The sequence below is a fragment of the Dasypus novemcinctus genome, chromosome 12, assembly GCF_030445035.2.
Source record: "Dasypus novemcinctus isolate mDasNov1 chromosome 12, mDasNov1.1.hap2, whole genome shotgun sequence".
Lineage (NCBI taxonomy): Eukaryota > Metazoa > Chordata > Mammalia > Cingulata > Dasypodidae > Dasypus > Dasypus novemcinctus.
Window position 1 is genome coordinate 102,000,890 of NC_080684.1, and position 10,547 is coordinate 102,011,436.

Here is a 10,547-nt window from a genome sequence, read left to right on the forward strand (position 1 = left end):
GCGTGGGGCAAGGGTACCTGGAGATGCAGCAGCCACCAGCAGAGGAGTGGCCCCTTTGCCCAGGCTGCCCCCCGGACCCCTGCTCTCTTGCAAGTGCCCCTTCTCCACGACAAGTCACTAGGGCGCCCGCCCCTGGTCTCCTCTGCCTGCCCCCCCCCCCCCAAGCCTGTGTCACCAAAAAGCATCCATTGATCCAGGCTTAAAATAACCCCTGGCATCTGCAGCGAGCCCCGCGGGGCGGGCAGGGGAGCTGCGTCTCTGCGCTGAAGGGCACCCGCTCCGCCCCCAGCTCCGGGTGCTGGCAGCTGAGCGTGCGGCTGTCTGAGTGGGCTCAGGAATGTGAGCCAGAGTGCGCACGCCTGGGGCCAGCCTGACGGTGAGGGCCTTTCCTGCACGGTGGACAGGCGTGGACGCACTGCCCAGCCCTCGATGGGTGCCCACCCAGCCCTGGCTGTGGAGGCCTGGGCGTCCTGAGAGCTCATGGCATTAGGAAAAGAAGACATGCTGGGCCTCAGTTTCCCCCATTTAGGTGGTGGGTGACTGGCCTGCCAGCTCTGCCCAGCCCTGGGAGAGGGGATTGGGGATTTCCTAGCGAGGAACCCAAGGCCCAGAGAGAGGGGACGCTACTGGCTGTGGCTGGCACTGAGCCAGGAAGGCCAGGGGCGCCCACCTGCCTTGTCATTTCAGGAGACCCCGCCCCAGAGCCAGGGAGGCACCACCATGTGGCTCCCTTGGAAACGCCGCAGGCGCTTCTGGGGTCCTGGACCACCTTCCCAGGCCCGGCGGTAGGGGCGCCTCTCCGTTCTGGAGCTGGGCTCACTGGGGTGGGCTTCCTGCCCCATCGGGGCCCTCCCACCTTCCTAGGCTGTTTCCCATCTGCCAGGCGACTGCGGTACCTCTTTGGCAGGGCTGCAAGGAGAAGCCAAGTTGTCCCCAACTGGGTCCGCCAGGCTCCTGGGCCCCCAGGCAGGCCGACAGGTCGGGGTTGCCAGGGCCGATGCCACCTAAAAGCCTCAAAGGCCTCCCTTTCCCTGGAGATGGAGGGTGGCCCAAGAAGCTGAGATTCTGGGGGGACTCTGGACTCCCCGCCGGCAAAAATGCCGGCCCCAGTTGGGGGTCTGGAGGGGGAGGGCCCGCGGCTGCCTTTGTCTCCCCGAGAGGCAGCTCGTGACTCAGGCTCCAGCTGCCTGTAGGAGGGAGGGGGCGCCGGGGCTTCTGAGGTCGGGCGGGATTGGGGGGCTGGGAGCTGGGAACCAGCCTCCTGCCCCAAGCCCCCGAGCTCCCTCTCCCCGGCCTGCACCCCGTGCTGCCTCGGGGACCCTCTCTGCAGCCCTCACAGGTACCCCCGAGCCTGAACCCCACCTCTCCAAAGGCCCGGGCGAGCTCCGCGGGGCCGCCCCCGAGTCCGTGGTCGCGAGCAGATTGCAGCGGGCAGGGCCCGGCGAAGGCCACGCAGCACGTCCCCGGAGGCTGGCCCGCGCGCTCCCAGGCCTGCTCGAGTCCAGGGCAGGAGGGGGCGTCCCGCACCCTGCAGGCTCAGGCGGCCGGCCCAGGGGCGTGCGTGCAGGCGGGGACCGGCGCTGCCGCTCGCAGGGCCACCTTTGCTTTCTGGCTGGCTCCCGCTCCCGCCGCGCCAGCCCACCCGGTGTCGCTGGCACCGCCTGGGGATGGACCCCTTACTCTCTGCAGCTAGGGGGTGTGTGGAGGAGATGCTCAGCTACCCTGTGACCCCAGGACCCCCGCAGCTCCCGGGGCTGCTTCCCGCCGAGCCCGGGGACAGGGCGTGCGCTGGGAAGGCGGGCACCTGTGTCCTGCCTCGCTCCGGCCTTCCCGCGTCACCCTGGGCAGGGGCGCCCTGGGGGGCAGCCGGCGAGTGGGCAGACCAGGATGGAGGGCGTCGGCTCTCAGCCCTGGCTGAGGAAGGCCTCGGCCTGGGCCACCCATAGCAGAGCCAGTGGGAGCGAGCTCCGGCTCAGGCCCAGCAGGTGCCAGAGGGGCCCGGAGGCCTCTTGGCCCCGGGAAGGCTGAGCCCGGCTCGCCGAGGGTGGGTGCCCCGCATGGCCACCGGGCAGGCGTGGGCACAGGTGGGGTTCCAGCACGGCCCGTCCGGGCACTCAGCGCCCACACGCCGGCCCCTCCCCTGCTCCCTGGTGGTCCAGCCCTCTCTCCCCCGCACCTCTGCACCCTGGCCTCTGGGTCCAGAACCCCTTTCTCGGCCCCTTACTCTCCCTGGGCCCCTAAATTAGGCCCCTCCCTCCCGAGGGCGTCCCCTGCTTGTCATTGTGTCCGGCTCCCCCCAGGCTGGGCTGGAAGGGCAGGGCCTGGCCCCGGGAACTGGGGGACCAAACAGGGCAGGTCACCGCTGAGAGCAGGGCCTGGGACCCGGGCTCCGGGGCACTCCGTCCCAGGGGACCTTCTGGGGCTTGGGGGCTCTGGGCAGGAAGTGCTCTTGTCGCGGGCAAGGAAGGAGGTGCGGGCGTCCCTGCCGGCCGCATGACCTCTTCATCCTGGACCCACCCCTCGTGGGCCCTCGGGAGCCCCGTTTTGCAGATGGGACGACAAACCCAGAGAGGTGCCACCAGCCTCGAAGGACACAGGCTGCGTGGGGCTCTCCCCGCGGAGCCCACAGAGGTGCGGGGTCAGGCCCCGCCAGATGGCCCTTCCCGCCCCCACTCAGAGCGCCCCGCTCGGAGCTGCCGGGCAGGAAGTGAAAAGAGCCTGCAGGAAGTCCCAGGAGGAAGTGAGACTGCAGCCAGCCCCGCCTGGCGGGCGCCCTGGGGTGGGGGGAGAGCAGGGGAAGACCGTCCTGCAGGGAACACTGGCTCCAGGTCCGCGCTAGGGGGAGGGGCCGCTTCCCTCGGCTCCCTCCACAACCAGCAGCTCTCCCAGAGTCTATCCCGGATCCCTCTTGCTGCAGAAGGAGACCCGCTGGGCAGGGAAACCCTTGCGGAGAGATGAAAACTAGGGGTGGGGCCCGCCAAGGCGGGGCGCCGTCACTGGCCCAGGCTCCCCACGAACGGCCCCTGCGCCTCGCATCCCTTCCAGTTCCCTCTCTGCGCCTCAATTTTCATCTGCAAAACGGGCCCCCGGTGGAGATGAACTAGGCCTGATTGTCAGGAAGGCAATTCCCCCAACAAGGACCCTTAAAAAGGTCAAGGCCATGGAAGGTGAAGGGCCGGGTATATGTTTGAGGTAACATTTATGTAATCTAAAGCTTCTTTTAAAAATACATATATAAAGGTCACGACCTTTGACACCAAAACTCTGTGGGAAACAGACATAGGATTTGAAGATTCACAATAACAACAAAAAACCCCGAAAACCAGCGAATACTCAGGTGGAAAACTCTGCAGATGTCTGAAGACAGGAGAAAACTCACAAAATACGATGGTCGAGACACAAAAGTGTATGTCTAGAAGTGATGACACTTCCACAGAGAAATACAAGCTGGAGGGCCGGAACCCTCATTTCTCCTCAGCCGCCCGCCGGCTCTGCTGCCTTAACTTGCCAAACTGTCTACAAAAAGCGTGCCTTGATTTTAAAGAAAAACGTTTTTTCAAAAACACCCCAGGTCTCAGGTGCTGTTAGGGAGATTAAACGAGGTTTATCAAGAGCTGAAGTCTCCTTAGAAAGTGCCACCTTGAACAGATGGCAGTGGACTGAACTCTCTCTCTTTCAAATATAAATGGAAAATAATTTGTATTTGCATAAAGATTTAAGTCTTATTATTTAAATAGACCTAACCACATAGAAATGAAGATCAACAAGTTAAGCGTTAACGTGTTCACTTTATTTATTTTTTAGGAGGAACCGGGGACTCTGTACATGGGAGGCAGGCGCTCAACCACTGAGTTATATCCGCTCCCCGCGTTTACTTTTATGTTGTAAAAGCTCTAAGAAGATCATATGGTACTATGGGAAGAGTCTACCACAAAACTTACAAAGTTTCTGATTTTTTTTACATTTTTACATTTTAAAACTTTTTATTCTGAAATACTTTCCAACCAACAGGACAATTACAAAAAATTACAAACCCCAAACCAAGAATTCCACCAAGGTTAACGTCTTGTCACATTTGCCGTTATCATTCCGCCTATCCATCTGACAATCACCTGTCTGTCTTTCTGTCTAGCTGTCTGCCCATTTTCTGAACACTTGAGCGTAGACTGCGTGCATCGTGCTCCTTGAACACATAAAACCTCCGTGTACATGTGCTAAGCACAAGGATGGATTCAGTGCCCAGGTTCCAGGCACGCCACGCTGATAGAAAGCTCAGTCTATACCCGATGCTTTCAGAGGTCCCAGTAACGCCCTTTTGGCTTCCTCGTCCCTTGTTAGATTCCTTCTAGAAGCGTGTCCTGTGTTTAATTTGTATAGTCTCCTCAGCTGCTCTTGGACTGGGCTTTCTTAGTGCCTGGGGGGCAGGGCCCATTTCAGGGGGGTCTGAACCCCCTCCTTACCTGCCCTGCCCGGACCAGATGTCCCTGGTGCTTCCCAAGGACTTTCCCTTCTGGTCCGGGCTGGATGCCTCTGACACCAAGTCCCTTCCCTCTCTGGGTCTCAGTTTCCCCATCTGTAAAATGGGAGTGGGCAGGTGGGGGTGAATTCCCTAGCATTCCTTCCAGTCCTCCTCCTCTGAGGGTGCAGGCCAGGAGGAGAACTTGGTGTCCAACCCGCCATTTTTTGGAGGAGGCAACTGGGACGGAGAGGAGAGCCGGGTGCCAGGCTGGCCAGAAGTCGGCCCGTCTGGGCCCCAGAGGAGTCTCGCCCACTCATGCCACCTCCCAGGCCCCGCCCCTGGCCTGGCAGAGAGAGGGTGGTGGGGGTGACAACCAGGGACAGCTCAGACCCTCCCAACCCCAGGATGGGGGCAGTGGACCACCGGTCCAAACCAGGCCTCCCCCCGCCCTATCCCAGCCCCCCGGCTCCCAGACACCTGGACGTGAGTGCGCAGGACCCGGTGGCTTCAAATGCTGCTCATGGGCCTCGGGGCCGGGCAGGGGCCGGGCAGGAAGGGCAGGTGGTGGCCGGGCAGTTCTGGGGGGCGGGCCAGGGGGAAGCGGGCGGTAAACATCCGACGCAGCAGGCAGCAGGACGTGGCCAGGCCCCTACTACAGTGGCACGAGACGGAACCCAGAACCCCATCTTCTGACTCCCAGGGCTCCTTCCGGGGTGCTAAGCTGTGACAAGTTCCAAGGCAGCTGCCCGGGGCAGAGTCAAGGTCAGGAGGCTGTGACCGGGCACGTAGGAGGGCAGCAGCAGAGGCAGCTGGCTGAGCATGCAGTGTGGTGCCCGGAAGGGGGAGGGACGGTGTGTAGCAGCCAGAGGGCAGCTTCCACTGGAACGGTGGGTGACCCTCACCGCTGGCACCAAACGGCCAAGCAGTCCCCACACTCAGGGCTGTGGGCGAGGGACCACAGAGAGAAGGGAGTCAGGGGACATCAGGGTCAGCTGGTTCAAGGTCACACAGCTGCCCTGGCCACACCTGTGCAAAGGAGCCCCAGACCCTGCCCTGCACCCTGGAGGCAGCTGGACCCCCAGGTGGTCCCTACGGGAGACGCCTGCCGGTGTCCCTTCAGCTTGAGTTTGCCAGCCCAGTCTCCGAGGCTGGAGACGTCCTCTGAGGTCTAGGCCTGTGCTTCTGGCAGCTGCCACCAGGGTGAGAATGGCATTTTAGATCCCAGCAGGTTGGGCAAAGCTTGGGGTTGACCCGAACCTGGGGACACAGATACCTGAGAATCAGCCAATCCAGGCCATTTCTCCTCCCTACAAAAATAATCTTGCGCTGAATCCCAAGGCAAGTCTACGCCTTGGTTACTCGTCGCTGCGCTTTGCAGCCGTTCAAAGGCAGGACAGCTCTGAGCGCCAGTACGGAAGAAACACAACCCTGGCTACACACTACGCAGCCTCCTGCGTCAGCCTTCGTCGAGCTGCGGAGCTGCGCCTGCCTTCGCGGTGGCGCTCCCACTCTGAAGGCACAACTGCCACTCACGGGGCCCCAGCCGTCCAAAAGCTCCGGAGCCCACAAGCCACCCTGGAGGGCAGTCAAAGACGATACAGTTTTAAGCCAAAGCTGCATGCGCAACAACTCCGTGCTGGCTGGACGCCGCGTCGCGTGGTCCCTGCGTCCGCCGGCTCGGCTGGGAGCAGCCTGCTCCCAGGAAAGGGGCAGGTGGGTGCTGAGGCGAAGAGCCCAATTCAGCTTCCAAGCCCGGGGCTGGCGGCCCACGGGGAGGGCAGGGCCCCCTCCTGCCCCCTCTGTCACTACAGCTTCTCGGGGCCGGCGGTCTTGGTGGTCACCAGCTCCGTGGATCCCAGCTCCGTGGCTGGCACAGGGACGCTGTGGCCGGGTGGCGCGGTGGCTGGATCTTCCGGAGGAGGCCCGGCGGGAGCTGTGGCCGCGGGGGGGCCAGAGGAGAGGATGCTGCTGTCGTCTGGGGGCTCTGGGCGGGAGGCACGGGGGCAGTTCAGGACTGAGTCCCAGCCTGCCCCTGCTTCCTGCTCAGGGTAAGCCTTGGACCAGAGAGTTAAGTGGGTGAAGCCCGGGATTGGGGGGTGGGCATGGGATGTGTGCTCAGGGCAGGAAGTGCCGAGTGTGGGGCCAGCCCAGAAGCCTGGCAAGGGGGGAGCACTGACAGAGGGAGAGGAAGAGTGGGGAGCCCGGCATGGCCACCCCGCAGAGATGTATGCTGGTCCAGCGCCCCTGCGACCCCCAGAGGCCATGCACCGACCCTCGGCCTGGCTCCCGCCTTGTCTCTTCCTGGGAATGGGGTGGGCGAGGCAGCCCTGGGTGCCCCGCGGGGATCTCCCTCCCCCTCAGCCTGAGGTCTCCCCCCCACCAGCCTGCACCCCCCGTGGAGCCCCCCAGGGCTGTGTCCTCCTTGCACACGGCCCGCCGCGCCCCTGCGGCCCCCCCAGGACGGCCAGCGCCGCGCCCCCCGGCCCGCACTCACCTTCGGGGCCTCGCGCGGGGGCCCCGCGCCGCCGCCGCCGCCAGCTCAGCAGGCCGAGCAGCACCAGGGCCAGCGCCAGGCCCAGCAGCGCGGGGGCGCCCAGGAGCAGCCCCGGCAGCGCGCCCCCCGCGCCGCCCGCGCCGCCCGCGCCCCCCGACTCCTGCGGCTGCAGCGCCGTCCGCGGCGCCAGGCTGCTCCCCGCGGCCGCCGGGGACGGGGACGGGGACGGCGGGCAGGGGGCGGCGGGGGACGGCCGGCGAGGCGGGGGGCCGGAGGGCGGCGAGGCTGGGCAGGGAGGGGCGGGGGGCGACACGGGCGAGAGGGGGCGGTGAGGGCCACGTGGCGACGCCGCTCGCCACGCAGCCCCCGCCCCGGGAACACCCCCCCAGCCTCGCCCCCCTCCAGCGGGGTCCCCCGCCCGCCGCGCCCCCGGGGCCGCCCGGTCCCCCCCCCCCCCCCCGCCCCCGCGGGGCCACCTCTTACCCGGCCGGGGCTCGGGCGTCCGGAAGAGCCTGCAGGCCACGCAGTCGCGGAGCAGCGGGTCGAAGCACTCGGCGCGGCCGCACTGGGTGGGGGCCGGCCCGTCCCTGGCGCCCATGCTCCGCGCCCCGCGCCCCATGCGGCCCGTGCGCCCGGCGCCCCGCAGCTGGGACCCAGCCTGGCCCGGGGCGCGCGGGGAGGAAACGCGCGGGCCCTGCCCAGCCCGCCCCCGCCCCGCCCCTGCCCGCTGGGGTGAGACGGGCTCCGGGCCCAGGCCCTGCACCCAGACCTCCCCCGGCTGCCGTCCTTCCTCCAGCCACTCAACCGTCCCCTGCAGACGCCCTGGGCGGGTCCCGGCTGGGGCGGCGGGTCAGGGCTGGGACTCAGCCAGGGCGTGCCCGTGGGTCGCCGAGGGGACGCGGGGGGCCAGGGCCCCAGGCAGTCCCCAGCAGCCATCTCCCCCCACACACACAACCTTTGGGGGGCCTGCCTGAGGGCCCACACTGTACCAAGGTGAGGTGCAGCGGTCAGGCCCGGGGCTGCCCAGAGGGACTCCCACAGTGGTGGTGGTGACAGGGAGATGGCCGTGACCTCAGTGGAGGTCACCAGCACCGGGGCAGGAAGGCTTCCTGGAGGAGGCGAGGAGGAGGAGGTGTTTGCCAGATGGACTGAGGTGTAGGGGAGCAAAGGCCTGGAGGCAAGGGTAGGAAGGCCAGGCAGTGCTGGGCCAGAGAGCTGGGCAGGGGCCTGAATGGAGGGAGAAGGAGCTTGGACGATGGCCCGGAGGCACTGGGGAGCCATGCAGGGCTTGAAGCAGAGAGTGTCGGATCTGCATTCTAGCAAGGAGCCTTTGGCTGGAGTGGAGGGGACAGATGCGGGTGGGGAAGGCAGCTGAGGATCCAGGACAGCCCGCCAGCAGATGGACAGACAGACCAAGGTCCAGCAGGCAACCTGCCCACCCCGACGACTTCTCGGCGGGCTGCGCGTGTCCTGGCAGGCTCACCTCTGAGTTTCACTCGGGCCCCACCTGCCTCAGTTTCCACTCCCCAGGGTGCGGGTCCCTCATCTCCTCTTAGAGCCTGGGTCTCAGACACACACACCCACAGTCCCGGAGCCCCCGCCAGCCCCTGTCCCACCCCTGGAGGGCAGCAGAGGTGGAGGGAGGCAGAGAGCCCCGAGGGAGCACCTGGTGGGCCCGGGGCTGGGGGAGCTCAGGGGAGGGAGAGGGGCCTGGGGGCGGAAGGTTGAAGCCCGCACGGGCAAAGGCACGGAGGGGTGACCAGGAAGGACACTCTGGGGCCAGGGGGTGCTGCCCGAGGGAGGGTGCGGAGATGGGTGGGGCCAGGCCAGGGTGGGGAGTCAGTGGGGGGTGCCTGGCGCAGAGGGGCTCCTGGAGCTGCGCTTTCGTGGGGCTGTCTCCGGCTGCCACAGGCAAGGGATGACCCCGCAGTTGCTAAGGCAGCAAGAGTGACACCGTGGCTGTGGGGCGGGGGGACCCGCCGGGGCGCCCGGAAGCCCCCCACCCTGCCGCGGGGGGCCCAGGCCCACGGCCTCCCCAGCCCCTGCCCACGGGCCACCAACTCCGGGGCAGGAAGGTGTAGGCGGCGGGGCAGCTGCAAAGGAGAAGTGGGTCTGGGGGGTGGGGGTGGGGGTGAGCGTGGGTGGGGGTGGGGGTGAGGGGGTGGGGAGAGCAGCCGCTCGCCCCCAGCACCGCGGGTGCCACTTCACCGCGTTCCTGCAGGGCCCTCGCTGGGCCCCGGGCGCTGCGGGGGTGCCACACGGTGGCGGGCAGGGGCGGGGGGCCCGGCGGGAGCCGGGAGCCGGCCGGGGCCAGTGCCCCGCGGGGGGCCCGGGGCTGCTGGCTGCGCTGGCCCCTCCAGCAGGCGGCGGGGAGCTGCCCCCAGGGCGGGGACGAGAAGGGGTGGGGTGGGGGCTCGCGGGCCGTCGTGGCCCCGGCCGCAGGGAGCGAGGGGTGGGGGGCAAGCCCAGCGCCCGCCTGGCCCCAGCGCTGGTCGCCTGCACGAGCCCGGGGCCGGGCATGCAGCGCGGCGGGGCCCTGCGGCGGCGCCTCCGAAGGGCCCGGGGACAAGCGGGGTGGCCTCGGCCCCAAACCCCTGCCTGGGCGGCGCGGCAGAGAGATTCCGCCACCAGCTGCGCTGGTCCCCGCGGGGCTCTTCCTCGCCCTGGAGGGGTAGGACACAGGGCCCGGGGTGCTACCCTGCGCGTCCAGCTGACTCTGTCCCTGACTTTCCCAACCCTCCCCGCACTAATTTTTTTACTAAGATGACTGATTTGGGTTCTGTCAGGGTGGAGGGAGTGTCCCTCGATCCCTGCCCCCAAACACCCGCCCTGGGTTCCCACACAGGCCCAACTTGACGCCCATTTCTCAGATGGGAAACGGGGCCCGAGGGACCACGCGGCCTCCCCCCCCACCCGACAGGGACCCGGGCCTGGGGCTGGGGCTGGGGAGATGCTGTGGCCTTTGGCAGTGGTGGGGGCAATCCCTGGCAGAGCGGCCAGGCCTGCGTGTGAAAGTGCTCCAGCACCAGGACGCTCTGCACTTAAAAATTAGTTTTATTCGTAATCATGCAAGCAGCATCTGAAATGTTCTCAAAAAAACCCAAAAACCCAAACCTACGAATACTGAATACAAGGGGCATTTCCCTGCCCTCCCGAGGGGCCTCCGCTTCCCTCCGGGCCTTTCAGCCGAGCCTGCTTTGTGCCTCTGGGTCCTCACGGACATTTTCTGTGTTCTGTAAACGGGCTCGCGCCGCGTGAATTTCCTTGACTGGTTTTCCCGGCCCCGTGGGGGTCCCGGAGGGTTTCCGTCCGGCCTCACAGCTCCACTTCGTTTTGCAGCAGCAGCTCGGCCCCTTCTCATGGTCTCTCCTTCTGAACAAGGACTCTGCCGGAACGTCCCCTTGCCAGGGCCAGCGGAGGGATGCAGTGCCGGGCCTCCGGGTGCTGGGAGAGGGGCAGGGGCGGCCCGGGAGCAGCCCAAAGCCCTGGCCAGGTCTGAGCAGTTGCCAGTGAGGCCCGCGCTGCCCCCCTCCCTCTTCTGAACCCAAGCCAGCAGGGGCGGCGTTTAGTTTCCAGTAAACACCATGAAAGGGG

At 66.5% G+C, this 10,547-nt stretch overlaps 1 protein-coding gene across 1 annotated transcript; it reads right to left on the reverse strand.

Moving 5' to 3' along the window:
• Positions 1-3,768: 3,768 nt before the first annotated feature.
• TNFRSF13C (TNF receptor superfamily member 13C) lies at positions 3,769-7,599 on the reverse strand. The gene is made up of 3 exons (XM_058308840.1): positions 7,437-7,599; positions 6,954-7,238; positions 3,769-6,443 (listed from the first exon to the last, which is right to left on the reverse strand). Exons 1-3 carry the CDS (start codon positions 7,570-7,572, stop codon positions 6,265-6,267), a joined length of 600 nt encoding a protein of 199 aa, XP_058164823.1. The 5' UTR covers positions 7,573-7,599; the 3' UTR covers positions 3,769-6,264.
• Positions 7,600-10,547: the final 2,948 nt, after the last annotated feature.